General features: G+C 40.5%; 2 protein-coding genes across 4 annotated transcripts in view; one reads left to right on the plus strand and one right to left on the minus strand.

The window, feature by feature from the left end:
• The window catches only part of znf1086 (zinc finger protein 1086), an 893,143-nt gene that overhangs the window by 266,737 nt on the left and 601,088 nt on the right, over window positions 1-25,318 (plus strand). The window lies entirely within an intron of this gene.
• LOC148682910 (NACHT, LRR and PYD domains-containing protein 3-like) overlaps window positions 50-25,318 on the minus strand; it is a 38,945-nt gene continuing 13,676 nt past the window's right edge. Inside the window, exons 3-12 of one of the 2 annotated variants that reach the window (XM_088650858.1) lie at window positions 22,842-22,892; window positions 20,556-20,660; window positions 18,070-18,174; window positions 12,256-14,283; window positions 10,873-11,046; window positions 8,999-9,172; window positions 8,707-8,880; window positions 5,440-5,613; window positions 4,566-4,612; window positions 50-3,793 (exon numbers count right to left, since the gene is read on the minus strand). In XM_088650858.1, coding sequence (XP_088506984.1) covers window positions 3,270-3,793; window positions 4,566-4,612; window positions 5,440-5,613; window positions 8,707-8,880; window positions 8,999-9,172; window positions 10,873-11,046; window positions 12,256-14,283; window positions 18,070-18,174; window positions 20,556-20,660; window positions 22,842-22,885 — 3,549 coding nt within the window. In that variant the 5' untranslated portion in view covers window positions 22,886-22,892 and the 3' untranslated portion in view covers window positions 50-3,269. Of the gene's footprint in view, window positions 3,794-4,565; window positions 4,613-5,439; window positions 5,614-8,706; window positions 8,881-8,998; window positions 9,173-10,872; window positions 11,047-12,255; window positions 14,284-18,069; window positions 18,175-20,555; window positions 20,661-22,841; window positions 22,939-25,318 lie in introns of those variants that run through there. The other variant, XM_088650859.1, reaches the window with a different exon arrangement.

Consider the following 25,318-nt stretch of genomic DNA (forward strand, 5'->3'; position numbering starts at 1 on the left):
AGGAAGTGACATCATTCAGCTCTCTTTAACAGCACGGTGCAAAAGAAGGTGAGATATATTGTCATTTATTTACATTTTTTTTAAGGTTTATTATGGTTAGGAAGGGTACGGTCAAGCTTAACAATTCAACCCTGTAACGTAAAACTAAGATGGAGTATGATTGTTTTCTTAATGTCCAAACAATATGACATATTCTAGTTTAACTGCTGCCATGTGGACCTTCTCTCTTAAACCACACGAGGAGCAGCGGCCATTTTGTTTCAGTGACTCAACCCCATCACACTCGACCCCGTCACTCATCTCATTGTTTTGGGGTTGTAAACTTGTAACAGGATTGAGATTTTCTCCTAATTTATCAAGAGCATTTCAGTAAATATACACTGACTTTAACTTTATTTAGTCGCTGAGAGAATATCTGAAGCAGTGTTTCCACTGAAACTGTGACACAATCTTCTATCAGACATGGCGCCCGTATCAGCAGCAGATTTTATATTGAATGTGTCACGAGTTTTATCAGGAGTTAAAGCTGATCAAATCAGAACATGTGAAGTGAAAAAAGACTTTAATTATGTAAACAGTTCATTTGCTCATCTCTATGTCATGTGACAATTAGCCAACGTTAGAGAGGAGGTCATTAAGGGCAGAATTCATATTAATATTAGAGATAAAGAGGCTTCAGCTGTCAAAAGGTTTAGGAATATCTGGTGGTCTTCTGCTGCTGTAGCCCATACGCCTCAAGGTTGGACGTGTTGTGTGTTCAGAGATGCTCTTCTGCAGAGCTCGGTTGTAGCGAGTGCTTATTTGAGTTACTGTTGCGTTTCTATCAGCTGGAACCAGTCTGGCCATTCTCCTCTGACCGCATCAACAAGGCATCTTCGCCCACAGAACTGCCGCTCACTGGATATTTCCTCCCCTAGAGATGATTGTGCGTGAAAATGCCAGTAGATCAGCAGTTTCTGAAATACTCAGAGCACAGAGCAGCCCGTCTGGCTGTATAATGTTATTATTATTATTATTATTAAGCATTTTCATCAAGAAGACTAATGATGTAGCTGTTGCTCCTGTTCACTGCAGGTTCTGTACAGCAGTATATTCGGGAACACAGGCCTTTATCAGCATTTGTAAAGGTTACTAACGCTCCAGTTACCTGCAGCACTTCACTGTTCTGAATTCTGACTGTAGTTTGGTTTAATGAAGTTTAATGTCATCTCAGTGTGATCAATGCCTAAATGTTTTACTGAAATAAAGAAGTGTTTTGGTTTAGTCTTAGATTTAATTTCACATTAATTAAAACAAATTAACATTGAAATGATAGTGTCTCCTCAACCCTGTTACGGTCTTCAACCCCATCACTGTATTCTCCACCCTGTGACGTTCATATTGTTTAAGAGAAACAATTAAATATAGAAAAACCTCTTGCTGAGGACCAGCCGCCATGTTAAGCCTGACATTGTGAGCATGTGGTTTGGGTAAGACATTCAAAGTTAAATCTTTTTTAGAGAAATGAAGAGAGAATCCATAAGTTGTATAATTGTAATTAAATCACATCTGAATCTAAAACTCCTCAGAAATGTGATGTTTTAGCCATTAAACTGGTTTGAGGCACACATGAGCAACAGGGAAATGTTGGTTTTACAGTAAAAGCTTTGTGAAATGCTATTATTAAACTCAGTTTAGTCCGTTACGGGGTTGAGAATAACGGCTGGCCAAATACGAATAAAAGAGAAAATAATATAAAGCTTTAATGCCTGAGGTGGGAAAAGATGATGTTGTGAACACTTCAATTGTGCCTCATGATGTCGGCTATTTAACAATATCATCAACACACTTTTAAACATGAGTTTGCTCAAGCTGAACTATTAGCCAACGCCAGGAATGAGCCTTATATTCTGTCAACTCTTAAACGTGCGCACACTACAAGATCTGAACACATCGAGCACAGCACACTACAGGATACTATTGAGACGACTGTGCCTGATGGAGCACATCACCTGACTGCAGAAGAACTCTGCTGTTTATTATAGGCCAGCGCACACATATCTGAGCCACTGCCAGAGCCAACAGCCTGCAGAATGAAGAAAACAGCTGCTTGCTGAAGAGAGCACATCATGTCCAAACACACGTCTGATATCCTGAGGATTATTCGGGATCAGAGAGAAGACGAAGGCGGATGAACAGAAGGAATGGATATGTGATGATGCTGTAGGGGGAGAGCAGTGTGGAGAGTTTTGTGTAAAGCACCATTGACCAAACGTGTTGGGGATTTACAACGGAGGATTCTGCAGGGGATTGTGGCAGTGAACGCTTCATATGTGTTGTTCACTCTAGTGTCCATGACGAGTGTCTCTTCTGTGCACATGGAGAGACTGTGGATCATCACGGCTATCTGGAGTGTAGACGCTGAACACAATAGTTTGATATGTGGAGCAGAGTTTTCCTGAAATGTGGACAGAATTGGACTCAGTGTAAGTTTCTTCTGGAGCTGGCGATAGTCAGAGACACAGACTGAAATGGCGGCTCATTCACTGTTCAGCTGCTCAAGCAAAACTTGCTCTGCTCACCACAAGAAGAACCAGAACAGATGATGAACACCATCAAGAGATTTAGAGATTTAAAGCAATTCTCTCTCTCTCTCACACACACACACACACACGCACACACGCACACACACACACACACACAGAAAGACACGCACGCACGCACACACACACACACACACAGACACACACACACACACACACAAACAAAAGAAAGTGAGACGCACACAACACAGACACACGTGCACACACAATCTCATACACACATACACTCTGTCGCACACACAAACACAAGACACTCACACAGACATGCACACACACACGGACACACACATACACACACACTCACTCTCTCACACACACTCTCTCTCTCACACACACACACACAACACACACTCTCACATACACACACAGACACAAACACTCGCTCACACAAACACACACACAGACACACACTCAGCAGTGAACACATGCGCACACACACACAACAGTAAACATGCATACACCACACAAACACAGCAGTGAACATACACGCACATACACACACACGATATTAATCATGCACAAACACACACACACACTCTATATCTCTCACACACACATACACTTACACACAAACACACGCTTACGCTCTCACACACCCCTACAAACGCACTCTCTCAAACACACACACACACTTCTGCTGCTGTGACTGCTCCTGCAGAGGATTCTGGGTAAATCTCTCGTCAGTCTTCAGCTCAGTTTCACTGATGATCCAGAATAAAACCCAAACCCAGCACAGAGCGGCTCAGTGAATGTGGTCTGGACTGAGTGGATGAGGATCATTGTGTCTCTATAGATGTTGTAGAAGATCAGAGTTCCTGCACTGTGATCCACAAACACTCCTATTCTCCTGCTGAGTGCCTTCTCTGGGAGAACAGTGTGTGTGTTATTGTGCCAGAATGAGAAACTGGAGAGAGAGCAGCTCAAACTCCAGGACTGAGCATTAAATCCAAACCCACACTCAACACCTGCTCCCTTCCTCCTGATGCTCATATATGACACTGATATACACACATAATCTCCACTCCAGTCAATCTCCCAGTAACAGCGTCCACACACACTCTCTCTGCACAACACCTGAGGATAATCATCAAATCTGTGTGGATGATCAGGATACGGCTGATTCTCTCTCACACTCTTCACCTCTCTGTTCTCCTCAGACAGAATGAGTTGAGTGTGTGCTGTGTTTGGATCCAGAGTGAGGAAACAGACATCTGAACACAAGAACACACACATTTACAACCACAGCTGTGTGTGTGTGTGTGTGTGTGTGTGAGAGGGAAAGACAGAGTGTGTGTGTGTGTGTGTGTGAGAGAGAGATAGACTGTGTGTGTGTGTTCATAGCTGTTTGAGTGTGCGTCTGTGTGTGTGAGAGAGAGAATGTGTGTTTGTGAGTATATCTGTGTGAGAGAGAATGTGTGTGTGTATAAGTTTTTGTGTGTGTGCGTATGTGAGTGAATGTGTGCATGTGTGTGTGTGTGTGTGAGAGAGAGTAAGTGCGTACGTGTGTGCGTATGCATGTGTGTGTGTGTGAGAGAGAGAAAGAGAGAGAGTGTGTGTGTATGTGTTTGATTGTGTGGGTTGTGTGTGTGTGTGTGTGTGTGTGTGTGAGCGCATGTGTTCATAGCTGTTTGCATGTCTGTCTTTGAGAGAGAGAGAGAATGTGTATGTGTGCGTGTGTGTGCGTGAGAGTGTGTGGTCCTACATTTGCGTGGTCCTGCTGTAATCCTCGTGTGTGTGTGTGCATGTGTGTGTGTATGTGTGTGAGAGACAGAGAGAGTGTGCGTCCGTGTGTGTGTGTACGTGAGAGTGTGTGAGTATGTGTGCATGTGTGAGTGTGTGTGTGTCTGTGTGTGTGCGCATATGTTTGTGTTTGTGTGCGTTTGTGTGTGTGTGTGTGTGTGCGTGTGGTGTGTGTGTGTGTGTGTGTGTGTGTGTATGTGTGTGTGTGTGTGTGTGTGTGTGTGTGTGTGTGTGTAGTCCTACATTTGCGTGGTCCTGCTGTAATCCTCGTGTGTCCTCCATGATCCAGACTGTAAACACACACAGATGGAGAGAATGAGCTGTTTAGTTTCCCCCTCAGCTAATAAGCTAAAGCTAGCACTGAGCCGCTCAGCAACACGCTCCAAACTCTTGAGCTAAAACACACAACACTTGTTGGTTGAGCCGGGATGCACAATGAATGTAACACAGTGCGTTCTTTTCCTCTGCTGTTGGTGAAGCGAGCGCAGATACTGCTCATGTTGATGGAGACACCCTGCTGCAACATTCATTTATTACAGTGATCACACTTAGCTTTGCCATCGTTCTTCAGCACATGCAGCCTTTGAGCACATGTTGCAGTCCATCTCTAAACTATGTTCAGATTATTAAAGCTGCTCGCCAGCGCCCAAGTTCCTGACAGATTAGCAAGTGAAAAATACACATGTGTGCACAGAGAAGAGGAATCCAGATGTTGATTTTAGAACAAGAGTCTGAACATTAATCCAAGTGTCTGATTCCAGAATCTGAATCCATCTTCAATCCCCAACCCTATTCCTGACCTGATATTGTAGGATTCTTCAGCAGAAATGGAGGAAGAAGTTTCTCTGCTCAGCTCAAATGCTGAAACTGTACAGTGTGTCCCGCTTAATGTCACTGTAACTGAGCCAATACACTCCAACATTTACAGAGGAGATTCATTTCACACTCAATGATTTGCTCTTCATAGACATGACTGTAATACTCTACAAGCTGTATCTTCTGTCTGTCCTCACCCCATAACCCTCACAGAAAACTGAAGCTGATCACAAAAGAGCTTTCTAGTGTCTTTTTAAAGCCATTCAGTGTAAAAGCACAAGGCCAGTGCTGCTCCACATACTTGAGTTTGTCCAGTGTGTAGTTTGGATTCTCCAGTTGTTCAGAGAGCAGCTTGACTCCTGAATCTCCTGGATGATTGTAGCTCAGATCCAGCTCTCTCAGGTGTGAGGGGTTTGAAGTCAGAGCTGAAGACAGAAAACCACAGCCTTCCTCTGTCACCATACAGCCAGACAATCTACAAACACAGCAATAGTCCACATCACACAGTTGGACAATCACACATCTCTTTGTGTTGTGAAGATGCTGACTGCTGTTTCTGCTCATGTCAACAGCAGTGATGAACACACACATCCTGATTAGCTCTCCTTATTGATCGAGCCCTCGCATCAGCAAACACACACACACACTCACACACTCAACAAGGACTCGACATCATCTGTAGAAGTGTACAGAGCAAAGACATTGTTCATAATACACCACATCAAGCTGTAAAGTCTGTTGTGAGGAGGAAGAAGACACACTTGATCATCTTAAAGTCATGTATTAAGTGCTGCTATTCAATGATCCTCCACATTGTTTGATTGTTTTTGTCATGTGAGGGACATTCTGATGTCATGCGAGGGAATACTGATTCAGGATTATTAGTAATGATCAATAATGATGAGTAAAGTAACACTGTAGGGTCATATTAGGGTATTAAACGTTCCCATTCTTAAACACATTACTTATTGAAGAATCCACTGAATAAATGCAGGATAATATACCAACAGATCATTTTCAGCAGATCACAGACATCTGTGGACATTTATAAAGTAAAGTGAAGTTACATCGGACATTTCACTTTCACATTCACACTTCAGCAGAGAATGAAGAGAACAGCAAACCTGTAAACCCAGCTGAGCAGTGTTCATCTAGTGTCAGAGATCCTACACACCTTTTACAGTGTTGATGTGTGCTGAAATCATCAATGACAATGAGTGATCGTCCTCTTTACACTCTTTTGACCTGTTAATTGTGCAATAGTTTGTGCACATCAATAATGTTTCATCTTAATGTGGTTTAATAGTTGATTTTAAAACATTATAAGTCTGATTTGTAGATGATCGACACCTAGATGCAGGATTACAGCTGGTTGTATGACTGTAAGGCATTTACTCAAATGTTGCAGAGGTCTGAAATGTGTAATCAGGTGTAGGGCTGGGTGATGTCAGACAATATTTATTAATAATCTCCTTTAAAGATATCTTGATGCAGATAATCTCGTCTCTCCCCTCACATCTGTCATGAGACATGCCCCCCCCCCCACACACACACACACACACAATCTCTGAAGAGGAATAACTGGAGAAGACAGAAGCGCTGGTGAACTCCTCTGAATGACCAAAACACCCAGGCGGGACAGAGCAACAGACAGATGCTGAGCTGCTTATCTTGGAGGACGGCCAGCACAAACTCAATGCAGCTTCACACTCTCGTCCAGCCCTACATCACAGCATCATCAAGACGCATTTATTAACTACTAAAACTGTGGACAAGCAAATATGATACAGCCTATAGATAATGTCTAGCCAGTGCTCAAACTAATATGTGTGTAATGTGTTGAGGCCGCAGCTCATGATTGGCCATCCGCTTTCTCTTTCACTCACACATTCCTCTCCAAAGCGTGTGAGGGGGTCTAAACCTCAGATTATACTCATGAGCAAAAGGCCTGATCTCTCCTTCAGGTTTGTTTGCTTTATTTGTGTGTTAAAGTCATTCTAGATGTCTGTCAGCCTGTTCCTGTGGGTGAGATGGAGCGACTGACACATGAAATAAAGCTTTAGCATATGCATTCATCTACAATCTAAAGTGAAGTGTCGTGTTATTACTAGACCATTTACACTTACAGACTGGGCCGACATTTACTTGATCACTTCACTAGATTATCTTTCCCCAATAATGCGGATTATCTAATCTAATCTAACCTTATCTAATCAAATCCACATCGCCCAGCCCTAATCAGGTGTCCAGACTTTAAAGATGCTCCCTAAATTTGCAGATATCAGACATACATTATATTATATCACTTTCACTGCTTTCTAACCTGTGCGAGTGCTAACTTTAACTCTTATGTTTAGGATGGAACATGCTAGCAGTTAACGTTAACTAGCTCTCAGCTAAACATCACTTCTATTAGTTTAGCTTTAGCAGAGAGGAGTCTTAAGAAACAGAGAGGTGACCCACATGTGTCTGAGTGACAGTGACTGATGCGCACTTGAACAGGGCACTCATATGGAGGAGGAGCAATAAGATGCAGCCGCAGACAAGTGTATCACACGAGAGTGTCAGTGCCCATTCTAGACTCACAGTGGATTTAACAGTGATTTTACTGTTTTCCAGACAAACACACTCAACCAATGGCTATTGCTGGACCAAGTTCATGTCTGAATATTAGCGAGTCCTAGACTATAGAAAGAAACGTCTTGAGTCTGGACTCGAGTACTACAGCCCTGACAGTCACAAACTTCAGCTTGTAGATCAAACTTTACTGTATAAAGAGCAACAGAACATGACCTGATCTTCATTTGTATATTATATTGTGGACGATGATGTAAATAAACTAAAACAAACACAAACCCACTCTCTTAATGTCTCTTTCAACACGCCTGACAGTCACATTCACACTGATGGAGCATTAGGGGACTTTTATTCTGTCAGCTGAGAAACACCTGATCAATAATCATGAGCGCTGACTCTCCTTCACACACAGCCGTTCTGACAGAAGATCTTCAGTCAATATATTGCTTCATGTGAATGAGTAATCAGGGTTATTTTCAGATGCATGTGTAGTAAATACATCAGTTCACCAGGTCTCTTACAGTAAACTGCTGAATACATGATTATAGTGTGTCTTCATATTATTGTAGTGGTTTACATAATATTAAGAGTGTTGTGACACTTTTATATGTTTACAAGAAACTGCAAACTGAACAAACAGCAGAGCATGTCTAAACTTCACCAGGACACAACAAATATAAATATAAAAAATATAAAATATGAATAAATAATTCAGAGGTAATTCATTAAAAGATCCTTAAAATAAACTGATTGCTTTAACTTTAGGTCATACTTGAGTATATTGGAAAAAGACAAGCTCTGAAAGAGCAACATTTTTTAATATACTCAGTGATGCTTTTGAATATATTTTTCATAAACATACATTAGTATAGTTACGATTAAAATCACAACCCTGTAAATGCTTTTTTTTTCTTCTGTCAATCCACTAAATAGGGCTCCACATCAGGTAACCCAACATGAAACTGTATCGGTTGAATGGAGAATAATTTACCTCAGTGTCTCCAGTTTACAGTGTTGACTCTTCAGTCCATCAGAGAGAAGCTTCACTCCTGAATCCTGCAGGTCATTGTTACTCAGGTCCAGCTCTCTCAGCACACAGTTTGAGGATTGTAGAGCTGAAGACAAACTCTCACAGCACTGATCAGTGAGATTACACATGGCCAGTCTGAGAAATGAATAAAAATAATAATCAAAACTACAGTGTAATTTTTAGTAATTTGTTAAATGCAATACATAATTATAATCCATCTGTCCATCCATCAATCAGGTGTTTAAACTCAGACCTCAGTGTCTCCAGTTTACAGTGTTGACTCTTCAGTCCATCAGAGAGAAGCTTCACTCCTGAATCCTGCAGGTCATTGATACTCAGGTCCAGCTCTCTTAGCACACAGTTTGAGGATTGTAGAGCTGAAGACAAACTCTCACAGCACTGAACAGTAAGATTACAGCTCTGTAGTCTGTGTAGAGGACAGTAAAAGACACTGTATTATTGTGTGTGAGTGGATGTAATTATTGATGTCGCCGTGAGGAGTGATTTCTCCTCATAGGGAAAAGGAAAAGACTCCTTTAACTATTCAGAGTTGCTTTAATGATCTCATGGAGGAAGATCAAACATTTGTATTTCGTTATTACGTTAACTTTTTAAAGAGAAGATCTCTGGATCAAAATGAGTTGGCCAGACAGATTTATTTGCTATTTCTGAGCAGAATTTTGTAAAAAAAAAAAAAAAAAAATGTGCAGATTTATGCAGAATTATTTAAAAGAGTAACAACCATAAAAAAAAACTTATTTTATGAAATAAAAAAACACCTTTTTAACTGTTATTTTATGTTAACAATGCAAATCCATTCAGATCCTCATATATGTTAAACAGAGCAAGTCTCTCATATAATATTAACAGACAGAAAATATGACTTTACAAACTGTATTGTAAATAGAGGTGTGAACCTACACTGGTCTCACGGTTCGGTTCAATTTGATATCTCGGTGCACTGACGTTGCTTTTCATACACAGTGTTGTATTTTAGGGGGTGGCTGTAACAAGCTGTCTGTATAAACACACACACATACACACACACACAGACACACAATCACACTGTCTCTCACACACAAACATAGACAGCACCAAACAAACACACACGCACGCACGCATGCACGCACACACACACACACACACACACACACACACACACACACACTAACACATACACTGAAATACCACACCAACACACATCCGCACACACACACCCATAAACAAAGACTTCTACACACACACACGCCACGCACGCTTGCTTGCTCGATCTGGAGCAATATCCACTCCTGTTAAAATTACACCAGTTACCGACTGCTCCTGCACTATATTCGGAAATGTATTCGCATGAAATCTGGTCGGGTCCCGCGACAATGCACAGGTACAGCTGCGGGAATGCATACAGCCGAGAGGAAAAGAGAGGGGAGGAAAAGTCACGCCAGCAGCTGAAATGGGCTACAGTGAGAGAGAGGAAGAAATGGAGTACTTTCATTCCCTCAATCTCAGAGAAATAGGGGCTTCTTCTGCAATTGTCAGTGAAAGACACACGCAGTGAAATTATGCACAGTTGGCACCAGTAGTGTTATAAATACCCACGCTCACCTCCCTCGCGACAAAGCGCATATAAGGTACATGACGTCAGTACATAATAACCGGTTATGATTATTACTAAACTGATACCTAATTGTCCACATCTGCATCGCGGTGCACTGAAAAAACTATTAATTTTGACACCCCTAATTGTAAATAAGGCATATGAACATTTTCATATTAGTCAATAGTATTCCTGAAATGAATATAAAACTGACTGAATATAACTTTACACACATTTACATCAGTAAATAAAGAGACTCAGTGATGGGCTGAACATCTGCAGAAGCACAGCTCATTTAGAGACGCCCCAAAAACACCAAAGAACACCAATCAATGATCATTTCAGCAGAAATTACACTAAAGAGCAATATTATATCTGCTATAAACAGGGTTTCTCATATTTGACTTCACACTTGAAGTATGACATATGCACAATTAATAAACAGAAATAAAATACATTACAGCATATGCTCATTACTTCATTTTACTTCACTGCATTTCACAATGGAAAAGTCATTTGTGGCAGCATTTTACCTCAGTGTGTCCAGTTTACAGTGTTGACTCTTCAGTTCATCAGAGAAAAGCTTCACTCCTGAATCCTGCAGGTCATTGTTACTCAGGTCCAGCTCTCTCAGGACACAGTTTGAGGATTGTAGAGCTGAAGACAAACTCTTACAGCACTGAACAGTGAGATTACAGCCCTGTAGCCTGTGTAGAGGACAAAGAGCAACAAAATCAGCAGTAAGAAATGAGCAGTGTTGGGTGTTCATGAGTTCAGTCTACAATGATAAAAACAACACTGGAAATAAACTATATATATATACTGCTCAAACAATAAAAGGAACACTAAAATGTCACATCCTAGATCTAAATGAATGAAATATTCGTATTAAATACGTTGTTCTTTACACAGTTGAATGTGCTGACAACAAAATCACACAGACATCATCACTGGAAATCAAATGTATTAACCCATGGAGGTCTAGATTTGGAGTCACACTCAAAACTGTAGTGAACTGCAGGAATTGCTGACACACTCCAGACACATGAGGTCCAGCATTGTCTTGCATTAGGAGGAATCCAGGGTCACACTGGTATTTGGTCTCACAAGGAGTCAGAGGATCTCATTTCAGTAACTAATGGCAGTCAGGCTACCTCATGGTGTTGTACCATGGAGTTGGGCTGCAACCCCCACCTGTGGACATTGGGCCTTCATACCACCCTCATGCCTCACAACAAGCCTATTTATTTCATTTAAACATATCTTCCTTTCATTTATTTATGTATTTACTGAAACTACATTAAACTAAACCCATATTTCCCCATTCACATGACTGTAATGCATTATTGAACAGATTATTAATAACTAATCAGAGAGCATTTTACTGAGCTCAGTGTAAAGTTTAGTGTTTAGGCCTACAGTAAATGTAATATTAGAGGCATGTCTGCGTCGAGACGGCAATACTGTGTCTAAAATTACACTATTTCTCTGATCAGAAAACAAACACAATTATCCAAGAGCAACACTGTGTTAGATTTGAGCAAATACACATCAACAAATGTCCTATTCAGCTGGAGGAGCACAGGGATTTACAGGGATTTGAGTTATTTTCCAGGATAAAATGTTAAGCAAATGAAGTAGATTATTAAATAAGTACAAATGTTGTTTGTGTGAGTAAAAAGTCAAGAAAAGTTTGGTAAATACGTTTAGAAATGATGAAATAAATGAGCAAATAAGGAAACAGAACACTGCCGCCGCGTCCCCATGCAGTAATATGGTGTATCAGCGATCTCACAGGGGGACGATATGGCCAGCTAAAGATTTTCTGTTAAAGCAGGGCAGTGATTCACTAAACTGATCTGAGTCTTCAGTGCAGACTGATGTGTGTCTTCTGTGATCAATCAATGAATACTCACAGAGCTCTTCTGCAGTTTCTCACAGCTGCTATCAGTCTCCATCTTCCCTCATCTGATGTGTTAAATTTATTAGAGTCTAGAACATCAAGCGGCTCCTCTGACATCTCAATCATGTAGGAGATTGTTGAGCAGTGAGCAGGAGAGAGTTTCTCCTCTGAGTGTTTGTCTGATTTCACAAACTCCTGAATCTCTCTGGCCAGAGTCTGATCTTTCACCTCCAGCAGACAGAGGAACAGATTGATGGATCTTTCAGCTGAGAGACGGTCATTTCTCTTCTTCTGCATCCATCTGATCAATCTGTCAGCTGAGGGATCATCATCTGTCTTGATCTTGTTTTTAATGTCCTGTGTGATCCTCCTGATGCTCTCTGAGCTCTCCTCTGTGTGTGTCAGCAGATCATGGTAGAGTGTCTGATTGGACTCCAGTGAGACGCCCAGCAGGAACCGCAGGAACAGATCCAGATGACCATTACTACTCCTGACAGCTTTATCTACTACTGAACTGAGCAGATAATACAGAGAGAACTCAGAGCTGGACTGTAGATATTGATCATATGAATATTCAGATTCATCACTGTCTGACTCATCTTCATCATCTGAATATTCTCTGTCACAAATCACTCTCAGCGGTTCTCTGTTCTCTGTCAAATGGCAGTAAAACACAAAGAAAGCAGCCAGAAACTCCTGAAAGCTGAGATGGATGAAGCTGTAGACTTTCCTCTGATGAATCACAGATTCCTCCTTGAAGATCTCAGTGCAGATCCCAGAATACACTGAGGCGTCAGTGACGTCTACGCCGCTCTCAATCAGGTCCTCCTCATAGAACATCACATTGCCCTTCATCAGCTGTCTGAAAGCCACTTCAGCAAGTTTGAGGATCACTCCTCTGTTGGACTGCAGGAGTTTCTCTGGATCTCTCTCTTCATACTTCTGCTTCCTCATGTTGATCTGAATCAGCAGGAAGTGGATGTACATCTCAGTCAGAGTTTGAGGGATTTCTGCACTCACATCTTCTTCCAGGAGCTTCTGAAGCACAGTGGAGGAGATCCAGCAGAAGACGGGTATGTGGCACATGATCTGGAGGCTTCTTGCTCTTCTGATGCGGGAGATGATTCTGCCGGCTTGATGCTCGTCGCTGATTCTCTTCCTGAAATATTCCTCCTTCTGAGGCTCAGTGAATCCCTGAATCTCTGTCAGACGCTTGATGTATCTGGAGGGGATCTGATGGGCTGCTGCTGGTCTGGAGGTGATCCAGATGAGAGCAGAGGGAAGCAGATCTCCTTTCAGGAGGCTCCACATCAACACAGCCACTGATGAAGATTCAGTCACAGCACAAACTTTCTCCTCATCTGATGAAGATTCAGTCACAGCACAAACTTTCTCCTCATCTGAAAAGTTGAGTGTGATTCTGCTTTCATCCAGACCATCAAAGATGAACACAACTCTACACTGCTCATAAATCTTGGGCTCCAGATCTTGAAGTTCAGGATGAAAGTCCAGCAGTAGTCTGTGAAGACTGTACTGATGATCTCTGATCAAGTTCAGCTCTCGAAATGGAAGCACAAACATGAAATCTACATCCTGATTGTCTTTTCCTTCGGCCCAGTCAAGAACGAACTTCTGCACAGAGACGGTTTTCCCGATTCCAGCGATGCCTTTAGTGAGAACAGTCTTGATCTGGGCTTTCTCCTTCTTGATCTTCTCCTCATGTCTTGCTCCAGCTGAGGCTTTAAAGATGTCATTGCAGTAGACTGGAGTGTGTTGTGAGGGTTTTGTTCTGGCTCTTTTCTCCATCTGTAAAACCTCATGTTCTTCATTCACTCCTTCACTCTCTCCTTCTATGATGTAGAGCTGTGTGTAGATCCTGTTCAGGAGGGTTTGAGTCTCTCCATGGTTGATTCCCTCAAATAATCTCTCATACTTGTTCTTCATGCTGGTTTTGTGCTGCTCTTTGACTCTCTGAAGTTCATCATGTTCTGGTTGGAGTGAATCCTGCTGCAGGTCTCCAGTCTGATCATCTCCATCCACACTGCAGGAACAACAACAACACAAAGAATCAATGAGTGCACCCCATCGTTTTGCGTCATGACTCAAAAAAGGATGTAAAAAGGTTACATGCAATAAAGCTGTCACTTTTTAGAGACACAGAGCTGGACACACATGATCCTGATCTCACACTGAAGACACAAACACGCTAAAGGAAAAGGAGCGTCACAACCTCAAGGTGTTGTTTAAGGTGTAAGATAAAGCTTTAATATATAAATATTCAGATCACAATCAGATCATTTATTATACTCATTTGAATATGTGAATCCCAGCCCATCACTCTCACTCATGTGTTCAATTCAATTCAATTCAGCTTTATTTGTATAGCGCTTTTATAATGTAGATTGTGTCAAAGCAGTTTCACATAAATGGTCATAGTAACTGGAACAGTGTGGTTCAGTAACTGGAACAGTGTGGTTCAGGTTTTAGTGTTTAAGTTCAGTTCAGTTCAGTTTAGCTCAGTTCAGTGTGATTTAATCATTACTGAGAGTTCAAACACTGAAGAGCAAATTCATCGATGCGTAGCTCTACCAATCCTGAACCATGCGAGGCAGTGGCGACAGCGGAGAGGGAAAAAAAACTTCACCTGATGGGAGTGAAGAAAAAAAACCTTGAGAGAACCAGACTCAGTTGGGCATGACCATTTTAATTTCTCCGCTGGCCAAAAGTCTTGTGCAGAACTTCATTCGCCGTGTGTCTCCTGCATTGAAAGTTTTTCATTTAAGTCAATATTCAGGTTAAATACATTTGCTTAGAATTTACCTACAGCTCTGTGCACACTTCCATCAATTCATTTATTTATTTTGACTTTACATGGGAAGTGGTGTACACATGTTTCCAAAGTCGCCACACATGTTTTAGTCGCCACATTTATCAACATATAAAGATCATCTGTATGATGGGACTGTCTGCATATGAATGTTTCATAAATCACACATAAACCTTGTCATAAGTTGATTTTTGTGTCCAGATCTGCACTTGTTTCAGTGTTGGATTTTTAGATGTGCCCTGTTGTGTTTGCGTCTCTCTGTTACTTGGATTATTTTGTTTCCGCTCTGATCTTCACCTTGACATTTGTATTTTTCTTTATTAGATTCAGCAGATGGATCTTCTGTCTCTTTTTTTTCAAACTCACCGTTACAAAGAGGACATTTTACTACCAGAATGTGTTCAGATGCATTATTTAAAGTTACAAACAGTAAGGGGATGTTTTATGGTCAGATATCTGTCCTTATCAGGACAATGGATGAATACATTCTAAACAAATCAATTTAGAAAATGTATATAACACTATACTAGTGTTTTCTAGATATTTTAACCCCTTCAGACCTGAATTATGTTCCAAATTTCAGAAAAATGGGATGTCATGTGATGTCCATTGTAATGGACGCAGGGTCTGATGGGGTTAATGGAAAGAATCTTACATACTGTGCCTTTAAGGGGCACCTATTTTATCCCTTTTTAAGAAATTTTGTGCCTCCAGAATATGTCTAAAGTTTTAGCACAAAATACCCATCAGATTATTTATTAGACATTTCAGAATATTAGAATTCTCAGCTGTGAACACACTGCAGCTATATCTGTGGCCTGTGCCTTTAATGCAAATGAGTTAGTTCTCAAAAAAAAAAAAGATTCAACATCCACAAACTGGTATTGAAGCATCTTATTTTATAATTGTACTTACATGCAGCTGTGGTATAGTAAATACAGTGATTTTACCTTCTTTAACTTACTTTATTACTAACATGCACTAATTTAGAAATGTTTTAAACCTGTAAAACTTATTCTGGATCACATGTGATGAAGATTGATGATCACAGAGAGCTGAACATAACCTTTAATCCCAGTTGCTTTGTCTTGTTGATATGATTATTTGCGTTACTAAGGAGACATGGGGCCTGTTTCAGTAAGGAGGTTCAAACAACTCGGAGTTTAAACTTGAACTCTGAGTTGATTTACCGAGAGATTAAAAACTCTTGAGTTTTCGGTTTCAGAATAGCTGATCTGAGTTGGGTCAATCAACTTTGAGTAGACCAACTCAGAGTTAAGCGCGCGCACCGTGACTATAAAAAGGCATTATCAATGGAGCGCAGACATTACGAGTGACTATGGCAACATCTTAAACAAAGAGATCAGCATTTCTTTCTCCAGCTGAACTTGATGTGCTCATGCAAAGTTATAGCAAATATGAGTGTATATATTAAAAATTAAGCAACCATCAATGAAACAGAGACAGCATGGGAAAACAGCTGCTCAAGTTAATGCGTAATTTTTAATTTTAAGTATTTAAACATTTTAAGTATAATAAAATAAGTAATGTAATGTGTGATGTTTATACTTTTTTTCTAAACTTTAACACACTTTTATCAGTTTTAATAGATTTAACAGTGCACTTGTTATGTGTCTGCCTTTTTATTGATCAAGTGATAGAGGTTGATATAACATTAAGAAGGTAAGCAGTAATAAAATAATTTAGACAGAATAATAATCCCATTAATCTAGTAACAGTACATGTCAAAGGTTAAGCTAATTATTTATGGAAAAAAAAGGACAAGCTTCGTACGTGACTTTGTTCTGTGTGTGACAAAAATGTAGGCAATAGCTGTGTTTCCATCAAAATATAGGCTATTACATAAATTTGTGCAAAACTGGAATAACGCCTAAAATAAAGCAGCGTTTTTATCCAAAGAGTCGAAGAGAACAAAATCGTCACTTCCTGATTAACTTGCGCCAAATATCAACAGTAAAAACAGAATTACTGCGGTAGAAGAAGCTGCGTCAATGATTTTTTATTTAATTAATGTACTTGTGCCTCAGAAGACAACTGACACATAATGAACACGTGGGGGCGTTTGAAGCCAGATGCGGAGATCTTGACACGCTCCAGACGCTCGGAGGTAATTAATAATATACACTAATACTGAAACAGTTCAGGCATTTTAGAATGACTAAAACAACATTTAAGATGTTCTGCAGTGTGCTCAGTCTGCTGGTTTGTCCTTTCACACGCATTTTCATCATCATCTCTAACAAACCATTTTTTAATGTACATACTGTAATTTGTTAAGTGCACTTCGTAGTTTATGTGCATCTTATCAAATGAAAGTTTAACCCAACTTCAAAAGTTATGTGAATCATGACGTTTCCATCAATCGTTTTTATGCACATCTCCAAAATGAGCTCTAAAATAGGTGTGTGGAAATGTAAGACTAATGTGAGAAATACCGCTTCATCTTTAAAAAAGGGGAGGAGACCGACCGAAACTCAGAGTTTAGAGAATTAAACCTGCTCCGGACCAGGTTGGATTCACAGAGTAAGTTACCACGGTAATTGACTCTGAGTTAAAGTTAACTCTCTTTAAGAAACAGGCTTGACTTACCCTGCTTTCTCGAGTTTAACAAACCTGCCATTTTGAAACGGAAAACCCAGAGTTTCTCTCATTTCAGGGTTAAACTACTCTGAGTTTTAACTTAACCTGCTTTCTCAAACAGGCCCCTGTTAATACACGGCTGTCAATCAATTTGGTTGGCAGGGAAACCGCACTCCTACATCATGTTGTGGTGGGCCTCAAAAGAGGAGGGATTTGGATCCTAGTTTAACATCAGGAATAATGACATGGACACACTATACCCACACACAGTTCTGTGCAAACAAAAAATAATTTTCATCATAAGTGCCCTTTAAAGTATTGTTAAAGTAAAATAAGAAATGTCCAGATGAATACTGAAATACAGTCCATGTGAGATCAATAATGTAGAACACAAAATACCTTTTGGCAGATGATGGTGTTTTCTCTCTGAGGTCTGGTGGTTTACCTATTGACCAGTCACTCTTCAAAGACACAGAGCTGGACACACATGATCCTGATCTCACACTGAAGACACAAACACACCAGAGGAAAAGGAGCGTCACAACCTTAAGGTGTTTTTCAAGATGTAAGATAAATCTTTTGTGAGTAAAGTTTCAGATCAAAATAGTGATCAAATCATTTATTAGACTGTTGTGAAGTTTGGAATATGTTGAAAGAGGAAGGCAGGGTCGGCAATGCAGGTAAGTGCAAACATTTTATTTCTTTTTCAATTTTTTCAGCTCAAGCAGCACACAAACCTGTTGGCAACGCTCTGACCATTGTACAGTATCTGGCTCTCCTTTTTTAGTGAGATTAGTTAACATGTTGATGGAGCCGAATAATTAGGGATGAAACGCCCATAATATACTGTCTGTCAATTGGTCTCTGCCAGTCACTGTGGGATTCTTCTACCACCCTCATTTCCAGCATCTTCAATTCTTCCTGAACCATTTTTTTTGTGTGTGTGTTCAGGCAACCTGTATCGACGTTTTCTAACTACAACACCTGGTGTGGTCTCAATAAGGTGCTGAATCAGATTCGGTTCGTCTGGGCAGAGGTGAGAACACATCTGCGAATTCCTGCTGGTGGCACCAGATGGTAGTAAGCCACCACTACCGTCTAACTACCGTCGCCAGCATCACCATCTCTGGATCCTTCCACAGCTTAAATGAATTTAGATGGTAAATTTGGCGTGCCCCGCACCTTTCCATCTGCACCACTTTAAAATCAAGCTCCCTCACTCGAGTGATCACCTACAGTCTTTGCCACTTGGCAAGTAATTTTGGGCTGGATGATGGCAGCAGTACAAGCACTTTATTTCCCGGTCCAAATTGTTGTCATTTAGTGCTCTTGTAACATCTTTGGTCCTACTGATTCTGAGCCTTAAACAAATTGTCTGACGAGAGCCGCCCCAGAGCGTGGAGTTTTGCATGCAGGTCAAGAATGTATTGGAGCTATTTTTTACTGTTAGAAGGCTCGTCCTTCCAAGTCTCTCTCACGAAATCCAGCACCTCTTAGGGCTGTCTGCCGTAGGGAAGCTCAAAGGGGAAAAACCTTGTGGAGGCTTGTGGAACCTCTCCCACCATGAACAGTGAGGGCTCTAACCACGTATCCAATTTTTTTACCTTCAAATCTGCCTAATAGTCAGGGCTTTACATTAACTTTTTTGATCACCAGCCACAGTGGCTAGTAGTTTTCCAACATTACTAGCCACTCTGCATTTTCACTAGCCACAATTTTGTTCTTGGGAAAATATTTTTATATGCATGAATATGACTTTGACATAAAATTACTCGATTTAGATTTTGTGTTGTGTCCACCTGCCTCCTCATTCATTTCACATTCTGTGTGTCATGTATTAGCAAATAGGTCATGGTTTCATGGTGTTATACTGCAATTAGTTTGTATTCCACAAAACTTTTCAGAACTCAAAATTAAGGATTTACCTAATTTATCTCTAACCACACCAAACCAAAATAATTTCTTAGCCACATATTTAAAAAGTGTCAAACAAGCTAAATATAGCTGTATACTTTACTTTTTTATTTAAAAAAAACGTTTAAAAAAACAAAGAAAAACAATTGACTTTTAAAAATAATTTTTAAAAATAAAAATTTTAAACTAATAAATATTGTCATGTATCAAAAATATGCACAGTAATCTGTCCTCACTAAAGGTCTCTCAGATCACCAGTTACCTACACATAAATGGAGAGTTAATCTCATATTAAATCAAATGTTGTAAAAAATGATAATTAAACCATATAAACAAAAATAACCGTAAGCAAAAGAAAGCAGGTGAAAAATATACTGTGATAATGAAAGGATGATCACACGGTTAAGGCCAAATAATAATCTGTTTAAAACGAAAGCAAGTGGTGCTGCTTACAAAAAGACATATTTGGAGCTCTTAAAAGCAGCAAGACTGTGTGCATGAGCATTACTTTTTTGCCTGACTGTTTGAAAGAGATCCGATCACAGTTGCGTTCCAGGCACGCATGCTTCAAAGAAGGAAACAGGAGCGTGCACGCGCTTTAAACAGTCGCACGCATCACATCAGCTGTTAGCGCGAATGATTATCCTCTCATTCAGTATTCATCTGCTTTCTTCTGCTAGCGCAAATGTAAATATTTTTTTTGTTAGTCGTGCTGTTTCTCTATTCTATGATCACATTTCCACGCATATTGGGTCATTCTTATAGTCGAACCCTGTTTTGAGAAAACCACAATTTAAAAATTATTTCCAACCAGCCAAAGTGGCTAGTGGAGGTGTCTGTCTAACCCACCAAAGCCGAAATCTACCCACATTTGGCGGGTGTTAATGTAAAGCTAATAGGTAATAACATAAGTGTTATGAATGACAGTGATTGACAGTTTTGTGTGTCCAATAATGTTAAACACAAAATACCTTTTGGCAGATGATGGTGTTTCCTCTCTGAGGTCTGGTGGTTTACCTATTGACCAGTCACTCTTCAGAGACACAGAGCTGGACACACATGATCCTGATCTCACACTGAACACACAAACACACCAGAGGAAAAAGAGCGTCACAACCTCAAGGTGTTTTACAAGGTAGAAGATAAATCTTTTGTGAGTAAAGTTTCAGATCAAAATAGTGATCAAATCATTTATTAGACTGTTGTGAGGTATTATGATATGTTGAAAGAGGAAGGCAGGGTCGGCAATGCAGGTAAGCGCAAACATTTTATTTCTTTTTTTTTTTTTCAGCTCAAGCAGCACACACACCTGTTAGAACTGCTCTGACTAATGTACAGTATCTGGCTCTCCCTTTTGGTGAGATTAGTTAACATGTTGATGAGGGCCGAATAATTAGGAATAAAACGCCCATAATATCCCACCAGCCCCAAGACCTGTCTCACCTCATTTTTGGTCTTAGGTCATGGAAAGGGTTGCAAATGCTGCAGTTTTGTCAATTTGGGGCCGCACCTGCCTGTGTACTAAGCGGATGCCCAGATACCTGACCTCCATTCGCACAATTGCACACTTCTTCGAGCTGGCCATAAGCTCAGAGCGTCTCAGTGTTGTCAGGACACCCTCACATGCTGCAAATGCCGCTAAAAATGATTACTAAAATGATGATGCCATCGAGGTAGGCAGCAGCAAATGCAGAGTGTCAGGCAAGGATTTTGTCCATCAAACAATGAAATGTAGCCGGTGCTTCGAACAACCCGAACGTAAGCGTAACGCATTGGTGTAATCCAAAGGGTGTAGTAAAAATCATTTATTCCTTGGATAGAGGCGTAAGTTGAATTTTCCTCCATCAGATCAAAATCAAGCTCCCCACTCATCGAATGTCCATGAACGGTCCTTGCCACTAGGCAATTTTTTTATCAAATTGTCCCACGAGGGCCGCCTCAGAGCGTGGATTTTTGCCCGCAGGTCCAGAATGTTTTGGAGCTCATTTTTACTGTTAGAAGGCTCGTCCTTCCAAGCCTCTCTCATGACATCCAGCACCCCTCGGGCCTGTCTGCTGTAGTGAAGCTCGACGGGGTAAAACACTGTGGAGGCTTGGGAAACCTCTCCCAACAGTGAGGTGAACAGTGAGGGCTCTAACCACTTATCCAAATTTTTTTACCTTTAAATCGGCCTAATAGTTAATAATAAAAGTGTTATGAATGACCGTGATTGACAGTTTTGTGTGATCAATAATGTAAAAGACTAAATACCTTTTGGCAGATGATGGTGTTTTCTCCCTGAGGTGACACTTCAGTCTACTTTACAAGAGTTTATCAGACAAACATTAGTTTGTTCAGTTTAATTCAGCACAAACTAGTTGTCTGAAGGTCTGTCTGATCAGGTCTGCTACACAGCAATCATGGGTAAACAGACGAGTGATGCGCTGCTTTCTCAATCATTTATTTTCCTTTTGCTTAGTCTCTATTCAGAGTTCACCACAGCAGAATGAATCACCAACTATTCCAACATGTTTTATGCAGCAGATGCCCTTCTAGCTGCAACCCAGTACTGGGAAACACCCACACACTCATTCACACACACACTATGGCAAATTTAGTTAATCAAAATCCCCTATAGCGCGTGTGTTTGGACTGTGGGGGAAGCACCCGGAGGAAACACATGCCAACACGAGGAGAGCGTGCAAACCCCACACAGAAAGGCCTACTGACCCAGCTGGGACTTGAACCAATGACCATCTTGCTATGAGGCGACAGTGCTAACCACTGAACCACCGTGTCACCCACGCTGCTTTTTCATTCTGCATGATTTTAATTTAAAACCTTGTGATGTTGTGACTTGTTGAGTAAAATCTCATCACAGAGATCTGATGAGGAAATATAAAACACAAAACATTACTTTCTGTCTTTAGAAATACACAAAAGTATTTTATAATACTCTTCACTGAACTATACACTGAGTTTAACATGCACATTTGTACTAAAGCACAAGCTGAAACTTGTTCTGCGCTCAGCTTTAACTCTGATGTTGTGCAAGACCTTAAACAGCACACATGATGACACATATTCAGCTCTGGTAAATATGACACCAGATCAAGCTGTCTGTAATCTAGAATGATCTAAACATATTTGCTGAAGCTGTAAACTGAAGCTTTGTCCATCATTTGATCAGGCAATAGCAACACAAATAAGAGCATTGTTGATGGTCTTTGTTCTTCAGAGAAAGTGTTGAAATAATGGTGTAAAAACAGAGTCAATACCTGTGTTTCTCTGAGAGAGAGTCCTTTACTCGCTCCTCTGCCATACTGCAGCTAAAACACCAATGCAGACATTAGCAGAGCTTTCAGGAAACAATCATACATGTGTATATATATATATATATATATATATATATATAGTCCTTAACATGAATGCAGTTGGTTCAACCCTGATCTGACATCCCAGCTGTTAAACATTTGAATTTAAGATAAATGCATGTTATATAGAGTTTATCAAGAGAAGTTCAGGTTTAGCCAATTGTTGATTTAGTGAGTATTAAAATGTCTCTTTACTAAAGAGGCTCTTTGGTTAATGAGTTACTTTGACAGTAAAGGGTTAAATGCAGTGTTGTTTAAGGATCGTCAGCTTGTTGTTTTTCAGCAGCTTTTCTTCCTGTTCAACTGGAAGGTCTGCTTTAACTTTACTTTTGATTTTTGATGCGTGTTTGACTCAGTGTTTAATCTGTTTGAGGATTTGATCTTCAGGATCAGACATTTAAATCACACTCACACATATAAAACCCCTTCATCATCTCCACAAATCAGCGTAATGTAGAAGTGTTAAACTCACATGCAGAAGTACAGACGCTCTTGTGCAGCAGAAACACAATCTGAGCTCTTTCACTCTTTCACTTCACTAAAACACACCTGTGTGATCTACAGGTATATCCTGCAATATTACTGGCTCCACAGAGTGACACTGACATGAATATTCATGAGATTCTCCTGACTGTGGGCGTGTCCTGAAGACAAAACACAAACCACCAGAGCTGAAGATATCTGTGCAGATTCTCTGAGCACGAGTGTGTTGAAGGAGGATTTAGAGAAGGTATTTAAGATGAAATCTGAGAGGTCTCTGAAGAATATTTACAGCAATGTTGAACCTATAAAATAAGATTAGAGGTGTATATATATATATAATGGGTACACCTCATACAGATCTCACTGTTATATTATTATTTTCTATAGTTAAAAAGGTTTGAGGATTTAATAGTAGTTTAGGACTGATTGACAGCTATACCTTATAGTAGGATAAGCCCACTTTACAGTCAGCAGCCATTTTTCAGGGTGCAGAGCAGTCTTCAAACACTCCAGTGGTAAACCCCTCAGAAATTCAAACTCCAGGCAAGAATGCATTCTGTCATTACTGTAACACTAAACACCACCATCTTAATCAGTGCCCAAATTTTGCATAGCTAACCAGAGAAATCAAAACTAACTGGATTAAAATGAATAAGAGATGCTAGAGGTGCGGATGAAAAGATCAAACTGCTCAATGCAGGTTAAAGGGCATCTGTAAAATTTGTAAAGGCAAACACCTAACTGTCCTACATGACCTCAACCCAAAATCAGCTGAGATGAAGCAAGTTGAAATGCCTCAAGAAAGTCAGATGCTGTACCTTGATCAGCCAGCAAATGGCAGCCAGGTCATGTTGAAAATCAGTAAAGTGTTGTTACACAATGTCAAGCATTCACTGATAGTTTATGCAATTCTGGACGATGGGTCTAAACGTACCATCTTGCTTCATGATGCAGCAGAACAACTTAAGCTTATTGGACATGAAGAGAAGCTTTCTTTAAGCACAGTTCGACACGACACCCAATTTATTTATGGCTTAAGAGTTTCTTTCACTCTTTCTTCAGCATATCAGCCAAAGCACTGCAGCAAATTTGAGTCTGGCTAAACATTCACATCTAGTAGCCCTATTGCAAAAGAAATATAAACATCTATAAGGACTGCCTCTTTAAGCGTTTTTCGCAGGCCCAGCCAGTGCTGCTAATAGGTTCTGACCATCACCACTTGATCACCCAGATGGAGCCAGTACAGCAAGAGCCCAGAACTGGCAAAGGTGTGCAAACAAGAAGTCGAAAGGCTGGAGCAATCTGGTTATGTGATCAAATTATCACCCAAAGCAATCGAGCAAACACACGAATCCTGGTACATACCACACCATATGGTGCACCATAATGGCAAACACAGGGTAGTGTACAATTGTTCCTTCCCGTATCAAAGCCATAACCTTTAGGAGTATCTGCTGCCTGGGCCCACTCTTCCTACCACCTTGTTAGGAGTGTTGCTTCGCTGTAGAGAGCATTTTGTTGCCATCATGAGTGAGAGGCATGTTCCATCAGATTCGGCTGCTCGAAGAAGATAGACAGCTTCTTAGATTTCTGTGGAGAGACATGCAACGCGATAATCCAGTCAGCATCTATGAGTGGCAAGTTCTGCCATTCCATGCTGCGCAACATTTGCTGTCCTCAAACATGTCCAGGAGAATACTGTCCCAGGTGAAGACACACGTGCAGCTGTGGAGAAACATTTCTATGTGGACAATTACCTGCAGAGTGTAACATCAAGTGACAGAGCATCCAAACTGGCGAACAAGCTGCAGACTCTGTTTATGTCTGGGGGGTTCGAATTAAGGCGGTGGGCTTCTAACATCCCTTCTGTTGTTGCTCACCTTCCTACAAAAGCTAGA

Source organism: Danio rerio, chromosome 4 (genome assembly GCF_052040795.2).
Source record: "Danio rerio strain M-AB ecotype USA chromosome 4, GRCz13ab, whole genome shotgun sequence".
Taxonomy (NCBI): Eukaryota; Metazoa; Chordata; class Actinopteri; order Cypriniformes; family Danionidae; genus Danio; species Danio rerio.